The sequence below is a fragment of the Populus alba genome, chromosome 4 (genome assembly GCF_005239225.2).
Source record: "Populus alba chromosome 4, ASM523922v2, whole genome shotgun sequence".
Classification (NCBI taxonomy): Eukaryota; Viridiplantae; Streptophyta; class Magnoliopsida; order Malpighiales; family Salicaceae; genus Populus; species Populus alba.
In genome coordinates this window covers 22,291,635-22,314,766 of record NC_133287.1, presented here as the reverse complement: position 1 = coordinate 22,314,766, position 23,132 = coordinate 22,291,635, and the positions used below count along the sequence as shown (strand labels likewise).

The 23,132-nt window shown below is 32.8% G+C and overlaps 3 protein-coding genes and 1 non-coding gene across 4 annotated transcripts; 2 read left to right on the top strand and 2 right to left on the bottom strand.

Moving 5' to 3' along the window:
• The first annotated feature begins 577 nt into the window (after positions 1–577).
• On the top strand, positions 578–3,887 carry LOC118031124 (ras-related protein RABD1). Its single transcript, XM_035035432.1, has 8 exons — positions 578–736; positions 824–896; positions 1,133–1,180; positions 1,272–1,319; positions 1,787–1,858; positions 2,091–2,246; positions 2,891–2,994; positions 3,547–3,887. Exons 1-8 carry the CDS (start codon positions 723–725, stop codon positions 3,635–3,637), a joined length of 606 nt encoding a protein of 201 aa, XP_034891323.1. The 5' UTR covers positions 578–722; the 3' UTR covers positions 3,638–3,887.
• Positions 3,888–5,040: 1,153 nt separating this feature from the next.
• LOC118031123 (ras-related protein RABA2a) lies at positions 5,041–9,963 on the bottom strand. The gene is made up of 2 exons (XM_035035431.2): positions 9,665–9,963; positions 5,041–5,705 (listed from the first exon to the last, which is right to left on the bottom strand). The coding sequence occupies exons 1-2, from the start codon at positions 9,827–9,829 to the stop codon at positions 5,223–5,225; spliced, it is 648 nt and encodes a 215-aa protein (XP_034891322.1). The 5' UTR covers positions 9,830–9,963; the 3' UTR covers positions 5,041–5,222.
• A 5,078-nt stretch (positions 9,964–15,041) lies between these two features.
• On the top strand, positions 15,042–18,101 carry LOC118031125 (elongation factor 1-gamma 2). Its single transcript, XM_035035433.2, has 8 exons — positions 15,042–15,153; positions 15,246–15,290; positions 15,424–15,573; positions 15,661–15,721; positions 15,852–15,904; positions 16,008–16,109; positions 16,637–17,150; positions 17,480–18,101. Exons 2-8 carry the CDS (start codon positions 15,282–15,284, stop codon positions 17,857–17,859), a joined length of 1,269 nt encoding a protein of 422 aa, XP_034891324.1. The 5' UTR covers positions 15,042–15,153; positions 15,246–15,281; the 3' UTR covers positions 17,860–18,101.
• Positions 18,102–19,441: 1,340 nt separating this feature from the next.
• LOC118031126 (uncharacterized) lies at positions 19,442–20,417 on the bottom strand. The gene is made up of 2 exons (XR_012169714.1): positions 20,125–20,417; positions 19,442–19,872 (listed from the first exon to the last, which is right to left on the bottom strand). It is a non-coding gene; the product is annotated as an uncharacterized protein (transcript).
• Positions 20,418–23,132: the final 2,715 nt, after the last annotated feature.

Genomic DNA, 23,132 nt, shown 5'->3' with positions numbered 1-23,132 from the left:
TCATTGACTTAAAAAACAAAGGATGAAAACTTGACAATAGATACTAAATGGATAAGATTGGGTAAAACTTAAAGATAAGAAGTTGGGTTTCAAGCCCATACAAAAAAATTATAACCTTCAAATTTAATAATAATTTTTAAAATTAACATATTAAAATAATTTTAAAATATATATATAAATAATTTTTAACAAAATTTTTTTGAAATTTAAGAGAACGTGGTTTTAACCGCGTAGTCTCTTTATCTGATGTTTTTATATTTAAAAAATATTTTAATTTTTTTTATTACTTTAAATTATTATTATTATTATTATTATTTTATAAATTTTCTATCATTTTAATATTCTAACAGCTATCTAAGAGCCCGTTTGGGGCTGCGTTTCTACCTGTATTTTGTAAAATTTTGAATTTTTTTGTTAAAATTGAATACGGTTTATACTTTTTAGATCGTTTTGATGTGTTGATATTAAAAATAATTTTTTAAAAATAAAAAAAATTATTGATATGTATTTCAGCACGAAAAGCTATTTAAAAAGCAATCGATACCTGCCAAACACGCTTAAATCAAAAAAATAAAGCAGTAGTGGTGGGCACTCCTAGCCTTGACATTGATAGCAGGACAAAACTCTCTCTCTGTCTACTTCTTCCTTTCTTCGTCAAAGAGAAACCCCAAGAAAAGAAAGATAAGCCTTGCATATCTCCCATCTCCATTTGAATCGCAATCATGAGCAACGAATAGTAAGCCATTCTCACTCCTTCTCCCTCTTTAAATTCTTTCCTTTTTTCAATTTTCGCTAACATTATCTCTTTTTTATAATGTTTTAGTGATTATCTGTTCAAGCTTTTGCTAATCGGAGACTCCTCTGTTGGGAAATCTTGTCTGCTTCTCAGATTTGCTGTGAGTTTCTTAATTTTTTGGAAACTATCAATTATAAGTATACATTTTGTTAATTTTGTAGGATTTCACGGTTCTTAATGTGATTACTAGGAAGATGGGTTGATGTTTAGTGATTAGTGCTTAATTGGGTTTCTAATAGATTGCTAATATCAGTGGGTTATTGTTAAATGGGGTGGTGATTAGTGTTTAAATTCAACTGGGTTTTTTGTTTCTCACTCTGTTTCGTAATTTCTCAGGACGACTCTTATGTAGACAGCTATATCAGTACCATTGGTGTTGATTTTGTAAGTCCCTGTCTTCTGCTATGTTTCTCGCGCCGCACTTGTGTTTTGATGTTTTTTTAAAAAGAGTTAAAGTCGTTGGTTTTTTTTGTAGAAAATCAGAACTGTGGAGCAGGATGGAAAGACGATCAAGCTGCAGATTGTGAGTATACATAACTGTCTTTTCGTTCAAAGATGGTTTCTTGTTCTGTGCCTTTTTTTTTAACATATTGAAATGGAGATCGAGGGTGATCACTAACTAGATATGTGCACATCTGTCTCGTTGGAATGGAATAACTGGTTGATATGAGTATATGGAAATTTAGCTGACTGGTGTTCTTGAGTTGAGGTGGTATGTATTCATTTGCATGCCACTAATTAAGATGGTTGAAATTATGAGTCAGGTGATATTTTAGTCAAGCAGTTTCCCTTTGAAATTATTCAGCGTATGGTGCCAGTCTGAAATAATGGCTATAGTCTCGAGGTTTCGATGACTATTGCGTATGTTGTTGGTTGGCATGATAAGATTTGTGTAACATAACTATTGTCACAAATATACTTCACCTTTTTTTTCCCTCCTAATGATTACACTTTTAAGTTTAACATTTAACTGGTTTTTGCTCTTTTCAGTGGGATACAGCTGGACAGGAGCGCTTCAGGACCATAACGAGCAGTTATTATCGAGGAGCGCATGGGATAATTGTGAGAAATTCTCCATTGTCTCTCTCTCTCTCTCTCTCACACTAGACCGACATGCCCGCATGCATAACACACACGTGCTGATTATGTGGTCTTCCCCACGTACTGCTTTTACTGATTTCTGAAAACAAACTTTATGCTTTGGGAAATTGTACCATGATTATGTGCATTTTACAATGCTATATGAAGTCATGATCAAAAGCCTAATAATCTGTATCGTGTGGGATTGCAACAGATAGTCTATGATGTTACTGAGATGGAGAGCTTCAACAATGTCAAGCAGTGGTTGAATGAGATTGATAGATATGCAAATGATAGTGTCTGCAAGCTTTTAGTTGGGAATAAGTGTGATCTAGTTGAGAACAAGGTTGTGGACACTCAAACAGCAAAGGTACATCCATTTAAATCAGTTATCTCTGATGTGATATTAAATTATTTGCCGAGTTAGGACTTAGGACCAGTTCTACTCTATGCGATAACCTAGTCCTGTTAATTATTTTCTTTTACTCCGGTGGTAAGAGTCGGTGCTTTCATTTAGCATTGCTAATTTGGTATGCCATGTATATGCACCGAGGGAAAGTTTTTCTTACAGCTTCAGTAAGACCAATAAAAGTTTATTGAAACATGTACTTCTTGAAGTGCTATTTTCAAGTAATATTGTCTAGTTCCACATATAGGCAGGCCTGCATGTTGCAAAATCTTGAGATCCATGGTTCTCAAATGTACAGAACCAGAGGTTTTTTGCATACAAATGGGCTTCTCCTTCTTGAGATGATGACCAAAAGTTCCTTGAATTTTTGTATTTTTATCATATAGCCATATTGAAAAGGTTGCTTTTGTGCATGTCTTCTAATACTAAAAAAGGAAATCCTCCTATGGATGTATGTGAATTAAGTTCCATTTGCATTTACTGTTGATGAAGCAATGAGTGAAATATCAATAAACTTGAAGGGCATTCCAACAGATGTTTTTTTAACAGATACTGGTGTCGGTTTGTAAATTGATCTTTCTTTCGTCTACCTGGATAAACTGCAGGCATTTGCAGATGAGCTTGGCATTCCTTTCCTAGAGACAAGCGCTAAAGACTCGATAAATGTGGAGCAGGCATTCTTAACAATGGCTGGTGAAATTAAGAAAAAGTAAACCCACAAATCCAACTGTTCCTGCTGCTATTAATTCAACTGCTTACTTTTATTGATTGCCAATACCACTTGTTTTTATCTGGACGTTATCTCAATTAGCTAGTTTAGATTTTTTATGAATGAATCATTTTATAGAAGACACAAGTTTTTGACACCCAAAGCCATTACTTACAGCAAAAATGTGATATTCTATGTGCACCCTTAAACTGGAAAGGCCAGCTGTTTTAAGAAATCTCAGCTTGAAAGATACTAAGATTCTGTTTTGGTGCATAGTTAAGCTTGGAGATGTTTGCCATAATATTATTAATCTCCCATGCATTATCTCCGCCAAAATCCCTTCGAATTGGTTGCTGTGATGCAGTGTATGTTGCATGTGTGATTCACGGACTAAAATTAATAATGTTGAAATCACTTCTTGTTCCTTATTAAAGTTGAAACAGTGTTAATGCCCTATGCATTCTTCTTTATTTTCTTCTCTCTGTTTCTTTGATGTAAAATTATGCACGGTGTAGATCAAAGCGTAACTGTGTAACTGAAAATCTTTTGCAGAATGGGTAACCAGCCAACCGCTAGCAAGTCCACCGGAACTGTTCAGATGAAGGGGCAGCCAATCGAGCAGAAGAACAACTGCTGTGGTTAGCCATCTGTGTTGTAATTTTAGTTGTTTGTCCCGATTGTAATTTTAGTTGTTTGTCCCGAGGTTCTTAGGTAAAAATGTGCTGTTGTCGTCGTAATCATATGGATGTTCCAGAAACTGTCAGATATTCTGTGCTTTAAGTTGTCTATCTGTGAAAAAAATTCTTGTGTTGTTGTTGAAGGGATCAAGATTGTATTGAAATGTAATGTGAATGTTAAATATCTGAAAGAGGCAACTATTATTCTCTCTGAAAGCAGGAAGTGATGGCAAGGCAAAGAATGATACATGCAAATTGGCTGGGAGTAATCTCAAGCAATGCAAATGTATTTATCCAAATGCAATTAAATGTATCTTCAGTGAAACGATTAAAAAAAAAAAAAAATAGGGCTATGAGTCACAAGCTTGCAGCACTGAACAGCGTGGTCGGTTATTTAGGTTGTATTTCGACCTGGATTTGACTACGTTAATGTTCAAAATGGTTTGGAAAAAAAAAAAAAAAGTTAATGCTAGGTTTACGGTCGGTGGGTTACCTTGTCAGGTTAGAAGACTAGGTGGAGAGTGCAAATAACTTAGGACCATGTAGTACCTTGGCCATGACCTTGCTGGAAATTGGAGCGGCCTTGAAGGCTGTCACTAAACGATGGAAACGAACGATCAACTGCCGGGAAGCATTTGGATCTTGCAAACAAGTTGCAACACTCGATTTAAGCGTGAAGGTTGGCTCCCAGCATCCTTCCCTCTGTTGCCCTGCTCTGCTTCCATGAAGATGCTATGGGATGATGTCCATGCTTGTGGAGTAAGGTGTTCTGCTCATCTTCTTCATCTCCGAGCTATCAAAATATAGTTATAAAACTTGATCTAGCTTCACAAATCAACTCAATAACCCACCTAGTTAAGTTTCTGGGGGAATTGATTTTTACCAAAACAATATAGGGCTGTCATCTCAAGTTTTTTTTTGTTTTTGCTAAACTCACGACCTGGGCATCAAGCTAGGTAAGAGAACGAGTTGTCTTGTAGAAATAGATAAAAGAAATATGCATGCTACGTGATCATCCTAGCATGGAGTGGTTGTGGGTCATTGCCGAAGGCTTGTTTTTGTGAGGGATTGTCTTGTCTGTCTGTTGCAGTCACCACCATTGCTTCTCTCTCCGTTGTTCTTCAGTTTATTTCGCACAAGGCAAGTACGACGATGCGATACACGAAAAACAGATAGAAGGGTTGCAGATATACAACACCATCAATAACCACAACACTAGGAAATTGATGGATTAACAATATCACTTTGCAAGATGCATTTATATGCATGACAATCAACAGCTAAATTTGCATCCCTACATCAATGTCATTCTCTGCGATCATTACCAAAGTGATCTCAAAGCAAACTTTGTGATACAGTAACAAGAACATTAAAAAAAATATACTTTCAATATATCATGTGAAGGCATATGAAATTTCAACAACAATACGGTTCAAACACAGAAAAATTAGGAAGAAAAAAAAAACTGATCTGGATCGAGTGAACATGGCAAAAAGGGTAAGAAAATAGAGACATCCAAAGGGGAAATTCAGCACAACAACACTTACTCTTTCAGGATGAAGAGCAGCAAGTCTTTTTAGTGTTGGGCTCAGGTCCTCCAACTACAATTGTCTTCCCGTCTTTGATACTGGCAGGTGCTGACTCTTCTGAAGAAAGTGACTTCTTGCTAATTATCCTATATATCTCTGAAAGAATTGTCTGGAAAGACTTCTCAACATTTGTTGCTTCGAGAGCGGATGTCTCTATAAATGCAAGCCCTTCTTTCTCTGCATAACTTTGAGCATCCTCGGTGGCAACCGCTCGAAGATGTTTCAGATCAGTCTTGTTCCCAATTAACATGATCACGATATTGGAATCCGCATGATCCCTCAGCTCCTTCAGCCACCGACTCACATTTTCAAATGTTGTTGGCTTTGTAACATCATATACAAGAAGAGCTCCAAGGGCACCCCTATAGTAGGCACTGGTGATTGCTCTGTATCGCTCCTGTCCAGCCGTGTCCCATATCTGAGCTTTCACAGTCCTTCCTTCAACCTAGCCAGAATACAGAATGTCTTTATGCAGTGCACAACAATATGCTTTTAGAAGTAAATAAATTTACAATCATGAATGACATAGGATGAAAATCATGTAATGCTGACACAGAAACCAGACAAGTAGATTGCAAAAATGTGCATGTCCTAATCTGGAACACGGGAATCCATAGCAAATGCACTGTAAGCAGCCACATTTATTCGAGGGAACCAAATATCATGCTGTTTGGTATGCATTTTGAAGAGCTTTTAAATTTAGCCCCAAATGCAATTTTAAATTGTAACCAAAAGTCACATACTCCTGAACCTGTTTACGAGTGTCAGTAATGTCAAATGAATAGCTCCAAAGTAGTAGCTTTAGTTTTAAAAAAATAAAGGCACTTTCAACAATACAAATTACTGAACACTTCTTAGGAACAGCCAAAATTACTAAGCTAACGCTTAGCTTAGTAATGCATTCAATCTATATTTCTATGTTTGATTATCAGGGCTCTTCTAACATTTTTAAAACATTTATCTTCAGTCTCTTGCACATAATCTTGGAAAATTTTACTCTTGGATGATCAAGAGTCTTTTCTTTTTTATCATCATGTCCCAAAGCCAAAAGTTATTCTTGATCCATATTTACTTTCACACTTTTACTTAAGACAGCATGTAATTTATCAAAACAAATAAGGGTCGTTTTAAAAAGGAACATGTTTGGAATGTGGAGAAAATAAATTGACATCGCAATAGCTTGTAAATGAACAGCAACAAAAATGCTTATAACAACACGCATGGGACAAAATGGACTTCATCTTGCATGGAACTTCAAATTTCTTTTTCCACAGAAAAAGGCTTGCCCAAGAGATTAATTCTAAAAGAAATGACCCAGTCATCCAAGTGACCATTACCATCACAGGCAGGGTAACAAATTATATCTCCAAGTTATTTAAGATCAGAATTTACATTTTTCTATAGATAAATGAAGCCATGGCTTCATTTATAGCTCAGAGAAGATGGTAATGATGAAGAAGAGATCCTTCAACATCACACTTCAAGTGTAGGAAAAAGAGAATGAAGATATGTTTTATAATGGAACTTCAACAGATTCTATGTTTTTTTAGGAACAAAAGATCTAAGAATGGTTTAAAAGATCCTTCTGGGTGGGACAAATCCCATTTTTAGCAAATGAAGGGCATGCAATCTCATACAGTCCTACTATAATCTCCTTAAGAAAATGAAGACAGATCTCAGGAACCCTTGCTAGCCAAGATATGCCACCAATAACTAGTGGTAGGAGGTAGATGGCACCGCTATAAAAGCTTTGGTAGTATTCCCGTGCATTGGTGCATGTCTAGTCTGAAAACTGTCTTAAGAGTATCTATTTCAGAACTACAACTTGTGAAATGCTAATGCAAATGCTGCTAATTAGTATTTCATTCCAATTTCCTTTTCTTTTCAAGTCTCCATTATACTTCTTTCATTGTTGATTTTTTTCCATTTTTTCTGAAATCCAGTCCAATTCATAAGCAACATAGCTATGATCCTATTTAAAATCTAACAGGTAGCATCAACATCAGCCATATTGTCAGCCTTTTCTCTGCAATGGAGAATATTGAATGGTTAGAATAATGTAGCACACACCAATCATACCATATTATCGCTCTTTGTTATCCGGACATCAATTCATGATATCTTGGCCGACAATACTAGCATAAAATGTAGTTCTATCACAGCCCAACAATACTAAACAGTTAAGAGTAACACAACATACACCTATCATTGTGTCTTCCCCTGAGTGAATGATCTAAGCATAGAGTGAAGCAAGTGTGGCATTGAGGTTTGATGGGAAAGAACTATTCTAACCTCAACACCACACTCCACCAACAATCAATTTGCTCTGAAATGGAGAATATTCATTTAAGAGTAACATAGCATTCACCTATCATACCATATTATCACTGGTATTCAAACCTCAACACCACTCTCTTCACTCTATGCCACCGCCACTCACATGGATGGTTTCTATGACACCAGTGCTGGTCAAAATTCCGATACAATGTATGAGCTCTTCCTATGTAGAGGAGATTTTTTTTGCGATGGAAGAGAGAAATGGAACTTGATGCAGCCAAACTAGCAGAAAATGGAGGCTCTATGTGACATTTCATTTTTCTGTATGGTTATCTTATACACTATCACAGCTCAAAATCTGAATACAGATACTGTTTCTATATGAATCCATCTACTTACACCACAAAAAATTATTTCTCATCAAACCTCAATGCCTCACTCTTTTCACTCTATGCAAACGCCACTCACAAGGATGGTTTGTACACCACCAATGCTGGTCAGAATTCTGATATTATATGGGCTCTTCCTAAGTAGACACCTCCCCTAAGTTAAAGAGGAGATACCTCCCTTAAGTTATCATACTTCAATCAAGGGTTTTGTTTGACCAGCACTGGTGTTGTAGAAACCATTGCATAAAGTGAAGAGAGTGTGGTGTTGAAGTTTGATAGGAAAGAATTATTTGAAATGTAAGTAGATGAATCCACACTGCACTGGCGTTAAGGTTTGATGGGAAAGAGCTTCAACATCATTTCTGTACGAATTAAACTACTTACAAAACAGATAGTTATTTCCCATCAAGTCTCACCACCACTCTCTTCACTCTATCCAAATACCACTCATAAGGATGGTTTCTACAACACCAGTTCTCTATCAAGTCTCTTCACTCTATGCAAAAGCCATGCTCGAGAATTGTTTCTACAACACCAGTACCAGTAATTGTCAAAATTGTGATAGTGTGTATAGGCTCTTCCTATGTAGAGGAGTCTTTTATTATTTTTTTGCGATGGAAGACAAAAATGGAAATTTATGCAGCCAGAGGCATCTGAAACCATGACTCAGAGGAGGTGTCTTCTCTACATAGGAAAAGCCCATATACTTAGAGATGGTCCTTCTTATAGTAACGTAGCATACACCTATTTGAATACCGGTGCATGTATGGTTTCTTTTGAATACCAATACTATTTATGTACGAATTCATCTACTTATAGAGCATAATGTTGAGGTTTGATGGGAAAGAACTAATTCCAGTAAATTGTTGAATACCAATACCATTTATGTACGACTTCACCTGCTTACACTACAAATAATTCTTTCCCATCAAACCTTAACACCAAACTCTCTTCACTCTATGCAAATGCCACTCACAAGGATAGGTTTCTACAGCAGCAGTACTGGTCACAATTTTGATAGAATGTATGGGCTCTTGCTGTGCAGAGGAAATACCTCCCCTGAGTTATGTCAGAGTTGCATCAAGACCATTAGTGAAGATATCATGAATCGATGCCTGAATAACAAAAAGGAGATAATATGGCATGTTAGGCAAGAGAAGATACATCTCGTTCATACTATTCCCAACCTTTTAGTATCCAAAGCACACCCTTTGTACTTATGATTTTATGACTTAACAGAAATCCAACCCTCATAATTCCTTCTAAACATCCTCTCAAGGCAACAACTCATATCTTCTTAAACCTAAACCTATCAAATTCAATATTAAATTTTTCTCTGTCTACACCACAGAGGTTCCTTTCATTTACAGTACTCCAAAATCTCTTTTACCACCCAAAGTTCAGATCCAGCAATTTCAATTAAAGTGACTGTGATCATCATTATTATGACTTCTCAAACCACATTACCATCTCCAGTTTTTACCAAAAAATCCACTTAATTATCAAACATTCACTCACTAATACCTTTGAAATCGCCTAACAGAACAAATAATTTCAAACAAAAATCACAAAAATCCGATAAAAATCAGATCAAACCATAACTTAACGAGATCGAACCAGAGACAGTTGAGAATTGCAGATAAAAAATCAAACCAGTAGCAAACATTCAGAATTTAAGTAGATCAAGCAAAGTGTAGCAGTGAGTAAATAGAGAGAGAGAGAGTAAGGTAATAGTAACTTGAAGAGTGCGAGTAGCGAATTCAACGCCAATGGTGGACTTGGACTCCAAACAGAACTCGTTGCGAGTAAATCGGGAGAGGAGGTTCGATTTTCCTACTCCTGAGTCACCGATTAATACTACCTTGAACAGGTAATCGTATTCCTCGTCTGCTCTCCTCGCCATCCTTCTCTTTTCTTTTTCTTTTTATAGCCCTCAGAAAGAAAGAGAAAGAAAGACGACGATGAGATGAGAAAAGAAGAAGACGATGTCTTCGCTTTGATCTTTTTCTTTCAAAAATCAAATCAATGAGGAGTGTGTGAAATGTCAAATGTGTCCCTCCCTCTCTTCGGGTTTTTTTTATGGTAATATGACCGCAATGCTCAAGCGTTTTGATCCGCGTTCTGGTCGTTTTTCAAAAATTCTACTGAAACATGACTGAAGAATGAGGTCACCCCCACACCACCCTGCCCGGCGATGCAAGTTTTTTTTTTTTTTTTTTTTTTTTTTTTTTTTTTTTTTTTTTTTTTTTATGGCTTTAGGGTTTGCATGGAAGTGAGGGCAGTCTGGTAAGATTATTTTTTAAAATATATTTAAATTAAATATGTATTAAAATAATATATTTTTTTATTTTTAATATTAATATATCAAAATAATAATTTAAAGTTAAAAAATTCAAAATTACATTTAGATAATAATTTCAAACAAAAAGATTGATTCGGGGTAAAATTTAAATCATGAATTAGAAGAATCAATTAAGATTAATAATTTAAAAACAAAATCAAAACAATATTATTTTACTCAAAAAAATTTCTTATTTTTTAAAGAAAAGTTAAAGGGTTGATAACTAGATTTTGATTGGGTTAGTCATGGGTCGACCATGTTACTGGTTAATTCATGTTTATGATAGAGTTAACTTTTTTTTTTTTCAACTCGGGCTTGTCCAAGCTTGAGGCGACCAGATTCTGAATTAACTTGACAAGTCGATCTGGGTTTTTAAAATAATGTTTGGGATTGGATCTCATTTTGATATGAGTTTTTTATAAAAGGTTAACTATGAATTACTTAGTTGAGTTTGAGCAATCCTTGATGAACCAGACATATCAACTTTTGATTGCAATTTAATCAATTCAATCAAAACTCATTTAAATTTTTTAAAATAATATTTTTAAAAATTACATTGTTTTAACTTTTGAAAACATAAACATGAATCAATATAAGTTAACTTATTCAACCCATTTCTTATAAATCAAGAAAACAAGCTATATTTCACGATAAGTTTAATAACTTTGCCCCCACACTACTAATTTCAAATTTATATTATATAGGATCTACAAAATTCTGCTTGTGGTATTAATTAATTGCTTTTTATTACAGGTTAAACAATACGTTGATTTAAAGATATTAAATAAAAAATTATATTTGTGATTTTATTTAAAAATTAAGGAAAATTACAATAATTTCATTAAAAAGTTTGATGACAGAAGTCTTATATCCTATTGCTATTTTTAAATTATTTTTTCGTTTTCAATATTAGACAACAAAATTTTTATTACTTTCATGCGAAGCACCACGAGACTTTATATGTAATTGGATATGATTTGATTTAATTAAATAAATTTCTCATGAAAGTATTTATTATTAAAAAAAACAATTAATACATAAGGAGAAATCATTTTAGCCCCTTTTGTATTTTTCTAGTCACTGCCATTATAATGTAATAATTATTTTATCCTTCCTATAAAAAAAAAATATATATCTTTGGATCGGTGTTATTTTGGTAATTTCACAAAGTATATTAGTCATTGCTGATTTGTTTAAGGATATTTATACTCATTCAATGTTTTAATAAACAGTAAAATAACTAAAACATCCTAAGAGTAAAAAAAAAAAAAAAGTAGCCAGGAGTATTTAGGTATTTTTTTATATATACACAATAGAAATTACACATATACTCTTAAATGCAAAGCATTGAGTTCATTGCAGTCAAGAATATTTGGATCTTTTAACCTTGGTTTTTTTTGTTAATTATAAATTTGGTTGAGGGTGGTAATGTAGTTTACCATTAAAATAATAATTTTATATTTAAAAATTTATTGTTGCATGTAGAGCACACGCCAATGCATTAGAGTCATCACTCGCTTTGGGTGGCAATTTCTAGCGGTAAAAAAATAAACTCCATCTCAACTTATTCCTCGTTGTCTATTTTTCCATTATAGGCGGCATATGTTCTCCAAGTATGGCTAGTGTATCACCAGTAGCCCTTTTTTCTTCTTCTTTCATTTCTCTCTCTTACCTTAGTAAATACAACATGATCTTTATTGTTATTGCTATTTCAAATTTAGACCTTTTAGTTTTAGTAATTTTTCCTTTTGGTCCTTCTATTTTTAAACTAGGTTGAGTCAAACATAATGGGGAAAATTTAACTACATAAAAGAATTTAAAATAAAAAAATGGTAATTGAAATAACATGAATGATAATTGAAATAAAAAATAAATTAGAGGACATCTATTTTTTTTTATTGGAGGGTTAAATTGAAAAGAAAAATAACTAAACAAAAGAGAAAAAAAATAAAAGAATGAGGAAAAAATTGAGAAAAAATAACACAACATAAAATTGGGTTTGAAATGTGAGATTAAAAACCAATATTTTTTTTTATAAAAAGAGTTAAGGAAAAAATAAATCCAAAGAATAAGGATCAAATAAAAAAATAAATATATGAAAAATTAAAATTGAAGTACCATATCGAAAAGAAATAACACCTATACAAAGGGCAAATGATGAAAAAAAGAAATTCAAAGAAAAAAGGACACAAATCTTTGTTTGGAGGATTAAATTGAAGAGAAAAATAACACTAGTAAAAAAAAAAGGACCAAGTTGAAACAATAACATAGAATAGACTTGGATTAAATGGTGAAATTAAAAAGAAAAACTTATATAAAAGGGTCAAATAAAAAAAAAGAAATCAAAAGCATAATATATTACAAATTGGAATTGAAAAACCAAATTGAAAGGAAACAAAACTCAATGACAAAAACAAGAAATCAAAAGAAAAAAGGGCCAAATCACAAATACTGAAAAACAAAAAAGACTAATTAGCAATTTTTGGGAGAGGAGAGAGAAAACAAGAAGAAGAAAAAAAAAAATGCTTATTAGCAACAAACCACTCACTTGTTGATGACATGCGCCACACAAGCTGAAAAGGGACATGGTGGCGCATCAACTTACACGACGAATGGTTATGTTTAACTACGGGGAGGCAACACACGCACCACTTATAGGGCGTAGACGCCTCACACACACTGGTGCGTCCAATGCATGCACTAACAACCTTTTAAAATCTAGAAGGGTTACACTTAATGATGTAAAACTAGACCAATGATATTGTCCAAACAAAGTCAGATTCAGATTTTGTCGTAAAATCTTCTATTGTCCAATTTTACCCTATTGAACATAACTTCAAATCAAACCACTGAATCAAATTGAAACTTTACTAGAAGAATTCAAAGGTTTTTTTTGTTTTTTTTTAATGTTGGGATAAACTTTTAGATCAATCAAAGTTCAGGAAAGTCTTGTGATGTAGGTCAGAACAAGCTATGCAAATTTTGTTATTTACTTTATTTTAACTTGTGGATTTCATACTCAGCAAAGATCCTTTTCCTACAAAGATGTCACAACTTGTTTTGGAAACTTTCTAATTTTAGGATCATTTGATGACATTATAAGCTATATAAATAAACCTTATATCAAACTTATATTGTTTTATTTTTATTCTTCTCTTCGGATGGCAATATAGGGAATTAACTTATGAGTATTTTCTTTATTATTTCAGTTATAGACCAAGGCTGGTTTTGGTTTAATTAATACATGTTTTTTAGCTAAGATTCAAGGCTTGTCTAAATTAGTGTTTTGGGTTTATCAATATAAGTTTTTGGTCAATTTTATAAGTGGGCCAATTTAGTCTACAAGGGTAGATCTATTAGAGTTATTTTCTAAAAATATTCAAACTCTTTGTAAGCCTAAAATTTAGCGGTCATTGAATAATATCATTATGAATTTTTAGCTTGTGTGTGAGAGTTATTCTTGCATTCTTTGGTATTTGAAAGAACTAAAATGACTTATCAATGATTAACTAACTTCGTGGTGTTATTCGATTTAATTCCAATAATATCGATGCTTTGGGATATGTTATCATTGTGTCAAACTCTTATCAGACCTTATTTAACTTTTCAAGATCAGATTTCAATTTTAATTGTGAGTTGCGTGATTGTGTAATCACAAGGTCATTTGTCTTTAGAGTAATCACAAGGTCAAATGGACTATAAGACCATAATACCCTTTTAAGTAAGGCCATTTGTTATTTGAATGAAAGGCAAATTAGTAATTTCACTCTTATAGTCCACAATAAAATGTCTTTAGAGTTTTGGTAAAAACATTGTTAAAACTCCCTTTCCTTTTAGTATATTTTTATTTTCATTATAACTACCATTAGATGGATAAAGGGTTGGCAATGATTTTGGGATAAAATTAATAAAAACAAAGAGGTTTATGATTTAATTGATAACAAGGTAATATTTTAGGGACTACATCGACCATGTACTTTAAATTTGATAAATAAAAGAAGTGCTGGATCCATATTTGTAAAACCCAGATTGGTCTATCAGGTAAGCTTGGGACCTAACTGATGTAAGGCTTAAACCAATTTGAGTTGAAGAAAATATAGAAAAAAAAAAAACTTAGTTGATCTAGTAAAAAAATTGAGTTTACCCGTTGATTTATTCGACTAGGGCTAACCCAGTCAAAATCTAATCTTTAACTTGTTGATATATTTTTTGGAATAGCTTTTTTTTATTTTATCAAAACAATATTTTTTTTTCTTAAAAAAAAGGTTGTTGCATGATTTATGCCTTGTTCTAAGGCATCGCTTGTTTTTTGGTTTGGAATTGTGTTTTAAAAGTGTGTTGGTTTGAAAAAACATCAAACTAATTTTTTTAGTACTTTTTAATGATTTTGATATGTTGATAAAAAATAAAAAATATATATAAAAGATTATTTTAATATATCTTCAAGTAAAAAATATTTTTGAAAAATATTTTTATATTACTATAATAAATATACACTACGGTAGTATTTGAGATTGTAATAGATATTATTTTTTAAAGTATTTTTTATTTTAAAAATAATATTATTTTCTTACAATTTATTTTTAATATCAACACATTAAAATTACCTAAAAAATTATATTTTAAAATATAAAAAATTAAAATTTTTTTAAAAACATAATTAAAGTGGAAAACCAAACACCACCTTCATGGTGTAGTATATCATAGCCATGGTCGGATAAAATGTGAACGGGGATCGAGAGACACCAAAATAAAAAGAAATAAATAAATAAAAACGGAATACTTTATTAGGCAAAATTCCACGGCCTACAAATAAAACCCTAATAGAAGTCTCCTTTCTCTCACAGTTCTCTCGTTGCCTCTTTCAGCTCTCGTGCTCAACGCCTGTAAGCACAGATCGCCCTTTTTTTTCCCTTGAATTAGCTTAGATTTTTTACTACTAGCATTCTTAACTTTTGTATTTGTTGTTTGTTTTCAGATCTGAAATTGGAGCGACTCGTTTCCTTTCTCAGCCATGGCTCTCGTAAGTTCTTCTTCTTCATTCTAATCCAATTTAACCTAATCTTGAATTATACTTGTCTTTTTCTACACTTGTGTCATGTGTTATGAAAATTAGCTTAAAGGGATTAAAATTAATTTGGTTTGGTTCGGTTTAGGTATTGTATGCCGGTAAGACGAACAAAAATGGATACAAGGCACTGATCGCTGCAGAATACTCTGGTGTGGATGTCAAAGTTGCTGAGAATTTTGAGATGGGTGTCACCAACAAGACTCCTGAGTTTCTCAAAATGAACCCACTTGGAAAGGTATACTTTTTTTTTTTTGTTTTTTTTTTGGAAATTAGTGTTGGATTAGATTTATAAATAAAGGGGATCTGGTAATAATTTTTTCAGGTTCCTGTCTTGGAGACTCCTGATGGTCCTATCTTTGAGAGCAATGCAATTGCACGTTATGGTAAGGCTTTACACTTGACTCTGTTTGCCTGCGTGCCAGTGGATGCTTTCTTTTAAGATGTTATGTGTTATGGATTTATGATAATTGTATGGACACTTTTTTTGAGTATTTTTACTACTTGTTCTTGCAGTTACTCGATTGAAGGCTGACAATCCTCTATATGGCTCATCATTGATTGATTATGTAAGATCTTTAGTGTGAAACCATGGTCATTGTATTTGCTAGTTGCTCGTGTTTACATAATTTGTTATGCTAATATTTTTGTTATTTGTGTTAATCCTTTTAGGCCAATATTGAGCAGTGGATGGATTTTGCAGCAACAGAGATTGATGCTGGTATTTCAAGATGGCTTTATCCTAGAATGGGATATCAACCATATCTCCCTCCAGTAAGTTGTCTTTTTTTTTTTTTGTGCTCTGCATTCTCTGAGAACTCCAGTTTTTCTCTCCTTTATGTCTCTGGAATGAGTTCTTTTTAACAGCATGTTAAATTTAACACTGGTTTATTTATTTAGCCAAGTCATTTCCAATTGCCAGTTATACATGTTTCTGTCATGTAGGACCACATTTTATAAAGGGAAACCCTGCTATTAGATATTCATGTGGGACTACATTAAAGAGAGTGAATGGAATGATACAATCATAAATATTTTTCCATGGCATAGTAAATACAGCTTGTCACTAACAAATGTGGTTTCCATTTGTGATGAGCATTTGAACGGATTTCTATTATGTGACAACATTGAATGCACATACAAGGAGATTGTATTCTTGACATGATTATGCCATTTTAATTAGTTAATTCTTTATTTTTTTTTCCTGTAATTTCAAGATTTCCTTGTATGCTAGTTCTGTTTTTTTATCATATTGTTGATGGCCCTTTAATATCGATATGTATGGATGTTTCTATGTGAAGGCTGAGGAGGCTGCGATTTCTGCATTGAAGAGAGCACTGGGTGCCCTGAACCTGCATCTTGCCTCAAACACTTACTTGGTTGGGCATTCTGTGACCCTCGCTGACATCATCTTGACATGCAATCTGTTTTTAGGATTTGCTCATGTCATGACTAAGAGCTTTACCTCAGAATTCCCTCATGTTGAGAGATACTTCTGGACCATGATTAATCAACCAAATGTCAAAAAGGTAATTGGTGAAGTCAAGCAGGCTGAAGTAGTTGTGCCAATTGCTAAGAAACCTGGCCCGCCCAAAGAATCTGCTAAATCAAAGGCCAAGGAGGAACCCAAAAAAGAAGCCAAGGAAAAACAGCCGGCAAAGCCCAAAGCTGAACCTGCCATGGAAGAGGAAGAGGCACCAAAGCCAAAACCGAAAAATCCTCTTGATTTATTGCCACCAAGCAAGATGATTTTGGATGATTGGAAGAGGCTCTACTCTAACACCAAGACCAACTTCCATGAGGTTGCTATCAAAGGTATATCTTACCCTTTTTTCTTTTGATTTTCTCCCATGCCCATTCTCATTGAGCAGTGAATCTGCTATTTTCAAATAGCCTCCAACTTATAGATATATTTGGTGTGATTATTTTTGGAAGAAGAATTAGGGAAGAAATCAGGATGCTTTATTTTTTAGACTGAATTATTTTGGATTGACAGGAGTTTACTTTGAACTCTTGGGTGGTGCCAAGTTTTTTTGGTCGTGCAAAAAAGAAATTGGTTTCTATTTTTTTTTTTGTAGTAATTTTGGATTTGTTTTATTGTTATTAATGGAGTTATGGCCTCTCATCTTCAACTTCTATTGTAGGATTCTGGGAAATGTATGATCCTGAGGGTTACTCGCTGTGGTTCTGCAACTATAAGTACAACGAGGAGAATACTGTGTCGTTCGTCACCCTGAACAAAGTCGGCGGATTTCTTCAAAGGATGGATTTGGCTCGCAAGTATGCCTTTGGGAAGATGCTAGTGATCGGCTCAGAGCCTCCATTCAAGGTCAAGGGGCTGTGGCTTTTCCGTGGGCAAGAAATCCCCCAATTTGTCATGGATGAGTGCTATGACATGGAGCTGTATGAATGGACAAAGGTTGACATCTCAGATGAAGCTCAAAAGGAGCGTGCCAGTCAGATGATCGAAGATTGTGAGCCATTTGAGGGGGAGGCCCTTTTGGATGCCAAGTGCTTTAAGTGAAGCAAACTCTATCTATTAAGGTCATATTTCTGGCTGCAACCTTTTTTTGGTAGTGATTTTGTCGCTTGTCCCAGACACATACTGAAGTCTAGACATTTTATGATTTGAACTATAGTGTAAGTTTGATTATGCGCTTTACTTGGCCCTCTCAAAGTTATCTGCGTGTTTTTTGGTGGCATATTATTGCCAGAACCTCTAGGGTTCTTGTTTATTAATCTATTGTGCTCAGTGTTTGTGATCAATTATGTTCCATCTTCCCAAGTTTCGATAGAAAGGGCAAAAAGGGAGTTTAATCTACAGTTACAAGTGTTGCCAATCCCATGTGCGTGTCTTCAACCACAACGGAAAAACAAAAGGGAACGGAGACGGCGAACTTCCAGTTCTGGGGAGAAAGCATGGCTCGCAAGCCAATATTCACATCGATTTGCCTTGCTATGAACATGACTGATGGCCGATGAAGAATTTGTTGAATGGCCTTGACAAACGAGCATGGATGTTGCTGTCATCATTTTTGGTTCCCTTGATAAGGGTCACAATAGCTAAGGAAATCAGACTCTTAACTCCCCTCACCTTAAAAGTTTTGTAACCTTTCTCCTAAGCAAGTCGTAAGCCAACATAAATACCCCATAGCTGCTTCTGATCTTGAGCATTCCCAACATGTAAATACCCCTCACAGCTAGCTCTGTTCTTGAGCATTTCCCAATATGATAAGCAAAACCTTCCAAGGCAACGCACCAGCACTGCGTGGTTCGAAGCTCCTTGTGTTATCTCAATCCAGTCAAGCAAGGGAGCTAGGTAGTCATCTATTAAGCAATTGCCCTTTATTAACCGATCAATTATTGATTCGGAGAGGAAAATTCAGATTCAAAGAATTACTATGGTATTGGAGGCAACCTTAAAGACACCTGACAAGGTCTTGTTTCTGCAACACGAGTTCATAGAGGCAAGCATTTACATCATTGCTGTAATGATCTTTACACCACGCTCGAAGAACAACATGGTACGGATCAAAGAACTGACACGAGAGGAGAGAGTCAAATTAATGATTTCTTTTTGCATCCATTGCTGAATGGTTAAGGCAATCATTGACTAGCCTGCCATTATATAGCTTATGGGGCACTTCACTTGCTCAACATTCGTTTCTTCACTCACTAGGCAAAGAAAAGGGATTTTAGATGACTCAAAATCCTGTGCTTAAAGGAAGAGGCATCCACAACTTTAGTGTCTTTCGAGTCTCCATCTCTTCTTATATTTTAGAACAATAACCAAACATTACGTTATTGTATAGCTTTTATCGGGAAAACTAGAGCACAACTATGCTCTTATCACTTCTATCAAAACCAAAATCAATCGTAAGCATGCATCTTATGTTTTGCAGTATAAGAACGATCCTTTTTTTCTCTGTGATCTGCAGACACTAGGTCTTGTCTTGAGAAAAATCTCAGAACTTGTCATAATGCATATTAAATCCACTCCGGAAAACTTCTTACACCCTTCATATCTACGACTCAAACATTCAATCATAGAGGCTAAAGGAAAATCAAGAACATGTTTCCTAATATACCTGAAAAGGGCTTCCGCAAGATCTTCAACTGAAAATGTATTAATTTACATATATATTTTTAATAATTTTCCATGATTTTGACATGAATGTGTATATCAAAACCATTAAAAAACACCTGAAAATATATAAGAGGGTTGCAACATTGTCACCATTATACCCTAATAATACATCCCATGCCCTACAACACGCTTCTCATGACCTAATCTACCGAATTGTTGCATCGTAGGAGGGTCCAATGGTGATGGTGGAATGGATGAACATCTTGAGCACTGATGTTTGGTTTTGTTCTTCTCTTTCTCTTCTTTCTTCGTCCCGTTCTGCTTCGGTGTCCTTCGAGAACCGTAATCCCAACAACACAGCCATGGCACGCCGCCGGTATCTCTATGGTTTTTGTGACGATCACTGCTTCCGATGCATACGAGACAGCAACAGAAATTATGGTCACTGTCCTATATATCCATGCAAATTAAACACAACATTAGCCTGCAATCGTCCGTTAATCACAATCGTCTACGTTAATAAATTACAAATTAAGTACGAAAAATATGAACTAATTAATATACTGACTATAAAGTCAAATTAAGTCAATAAATTTATGTGGGTGGCATCGATAATCAACCATGAACATTTAAATAAAAAAACCTATAATTTCAATTAATAAAATTTAATGAAAAAAGGATAGAAACTGGGAGTACTCTCACCGAAGAGCAGCAGCAATCAAAGCACTGATGAAAATCAGGACAGCAGCAGCAGCAGCAATCAGAGCACAGATCAGAATCAAGACAGCAGCAGCAACAATCAGGATCACAATCACAATCACAGTTCCCGAAATTACAGTCAATATCGCTCATCTTCTTTTTTTATTATTATTATTATTATTATTGCTGGAACTCAACGTAGACTTGTAGATTTTTTTTTCTTCTAAGAATAATGTATAAACATTGTTCATAGATAGAAGGACCTACTTGTGTATTTATTGAGTTAACAGACAGAATCTTTTGCCTGTTTCCATACGCTTCGATTTCCTTGGAATCTTTAAAAGGCAGGGAAAGGAATTTGCTTCGTTGCTTCATTACATTTTTTAGTGATGCCCGTTCATTTTTATTTTTTTTTTAAATAATGTTGGGTTATTGTTTCAAAATATATAAAAGATATAGAGATCATAGATAATTTTTTTTTTAATTTAAAAAGTATAAAAACTCACTCTGAAATTTTCAGACAAAATTTATTTTTATATTTTTATCTTTGTTTTTTAAACAAAAACATGTTTACGCTCTCACATTGATCTTCATTTTTTTTATTAATTATAAGACAATAACCAACACTGCTCTTATAGATATTATATTTGTTCTTGAATATGTTATTTTATTATTTTTTTTAATTTAATATTCTTTGTATTTTTTGACATTTTGAAGAAATCTCCTAAGGATTTGAAAATTTTATTTTTTTTTTAAAAAAAAAAAACTTGAAAACCAAAAAAAACATTAAAGAATTAAAAACCTAGAAAAAATAAAATTAACTTGGAAGAAAATGGATAAAAAAAGTAAAAGAACATGTCCATAAAGCCTTGTAGAATGAACTATGTCTATGCATTGAAATAAAATTTGCAAGATAATAGTTTTTCAAGATTCTCATTATTTTTCAATGTTTTTTATGGGTTATATTAATTGTTTTTGGGATGTTTCACATTCTTACTCTTTTAGGTTTTTCATTTTTTTTTCCACAATCTAGGTTTTGCAAATCTTGTTAAGTTTTTTAAAATAACTTTTTTCATTTTTTATGTTTTTAAAATTATTTTTTTCTTTTATTGGCAAAAAAAAAAGAATTTCAGTCCATAATTAAAATAATAAAAAAGTACATAGGAGAAAATATGAATACACTAGAAGGGAAAAAAAAAAAAAACCCTTTTCAATTTCAGTTGCTAACTAGCAAGAATTTGGGGAAAATATGATCTCCTAATATTTTATCTTGTTTTACATATTGAAAAAGGAAACTTGGCTATTCATCTATTCATTTTAAGTACTAATTTAACTTTCCATGAACTTAATCTATAAAATAAAAAAAATTAATGAAATCAAATAAAAAATAAAAATAAAATCAAACTAGACATGGACAATGAAGATATAATTAGATCCTTTGTTAAAAAAAAAAACACAAAACATACATATATATAAATAGCTTCTACATAAATTAATCATATAATTTATGAACATTTTTTTAATTCATTATTTTAGTTTAATTTTTTTTAACCATCATAAATTACAGTTAAACCTCTATAAATTAATTTCACCGGGACTATGAAAATTTATTAATTAATAGAGATATTATTTAAATTTTAAATATAAGTCATACCAAACACAAATATTATTTAATCAAAGTTATTAATTTATCAAGGTTATAAAACCCATATTATATTTATTCATTCTACTTTACACAAATAAAAGAAAAAAAAATTGTTAGAGAATAATATAAATTATATGTTACGACCTCACTTAAAAACTTAAGGTAATGGGTTGAGATGATTATTTGACATGGTATCAAAGCCTTGATAACCAAACGGTCAAGAGTTTGAATATCACAATCCTCATTTATTTGATAAAAATTAAGCACAAGATAATGTAAGTTTATGAGTTTTAAGTTTAAAAGGCTTTCACTTGAGGGGGTGCATTAGAAAATAATATAAATCATATCTTGAAACCTCATCTAAAAACTTAAATTATTGGGTTGTAATGATATTTTAACAAGAATTATTCATTTAAGTATATAAATTTTAGTCATCAAGTAAAATGCTCCAGATTTGTCATGCCTTCAACATAAAAGATATATTATTCTTATATATATATATATATTTTAAAAAAAGTTTGAATTCGGAATCTCTTGAGAGCATAGGCACGCAAGCATTAATGTTCAACGTATTATTATTCAACCATTATTCCAATAATAATTTAACACGCAAGCATGCATGCATTGAATGACATTATGAGAAAGAAAAAAAAAGGATGTTTTTTTTTTTTTTTTTTTTATGGATTCTAAAAAACTAAAAACATTAATTTTCAATAAATTAATATGTTAAATTGACAATTAGATTAACTTATAACCATTACATCAATATATCTTTGAATTTTATATTTGCTAACCAGTTTTAAACATAATTATAACTAGGATGTGGATTCAATAATATTTTTTTAAATAATTAAAATAATATTATTTTAATAAAAAAAATTAATGATTTAAGAATTAGATTTTGATTTGGTTAATTAATTTTTTTTCTTTTATTTTTTATCGACTAGAATTATCCAGCTTTCAAATTTTTATATCGACGGTCTAGATTTTGTAACAATAATTTTAAATCGAACATTATGGCATCGTAAGCTTGGGAATATATGATCATGATAGTGCCCACCTAAAAATGGGACCCACTTCAAAATGTTCGTATCAATCAGACTGCGCAGACAGAAAACAAAAATCTAACAACTTCTAGTGTCGGCGCCCAAGTGTTCATGTAGTAAGAATAAAAATAAAATTATATCTTATTCAGCTGCTTTTTTATATTATTATTAATATAAATGTATGGATTAACTTATATTTACTTTAACTAATTTTATATATTTTAAAATTAATAATTATATAAATCTTTAATGATCTTGAGAGAACTCGAACTCATAACCATTAAAAAATAAATCTAATTTTATTTTTAATTAATACAAAG

What these genes read in the sequence shown, in the direction of transcription:
- LOC118031125 (XM_035035433.2), top strand. An exon ending in AAATGAACCCACTTGGAAAG is followed by an intron (nt 15,574 to 15,660) that starts GTATACTTTTTT and finishes TAATTTTTTCAG; the next exon opens with GTTCCTGTCTTGGAGACTCC. An exon ending in CAATGCAATTGCACGTTATG is followed by an intron (nt 15,722 to 15,851) that starts GTAAGGCTTTAC and finishes TTGTTCTTGCAG; the next exon opens with TTACTCGATTGAAGGCTGAC.
- LOC118031123 (XM_035035431.2), bottom strand. Translation starts at nt 9,829, where the DNA reads ATGGCGAGGAGAGCAGACGAGGAATACGATTACCTGTTCAAGGTAGTA. An exon ending in TCGCTACTCGCACTCTTCAA is followed by an intron (nt 5,706 to 9,664) that starts GTTACTATTACC and finishes TATTCTGGCTAG; the next exon opens with GTTGAAGGAAGGACTGTGAA.
- LOC118031124 (XM_035035432.1), top strand. An exon ending in GTCTGCTTCTCAGATTTGCT is followed by an intron (nt 897 to 1,132) that starts GTGAGTTTCTTA and finishes GTAATTTCTCAG; the next exon opens with GACGACTCTTATGTAGACAG. An exon ending in GCTGGTGAAATTAAGAAAAA is followed by an intron (nt 2,995 to 3,546) that starts GTAAACCCACAA and finishes AATCTTTTGCAG; the next exon opens with AATGGGTAACCAGCCAACCG.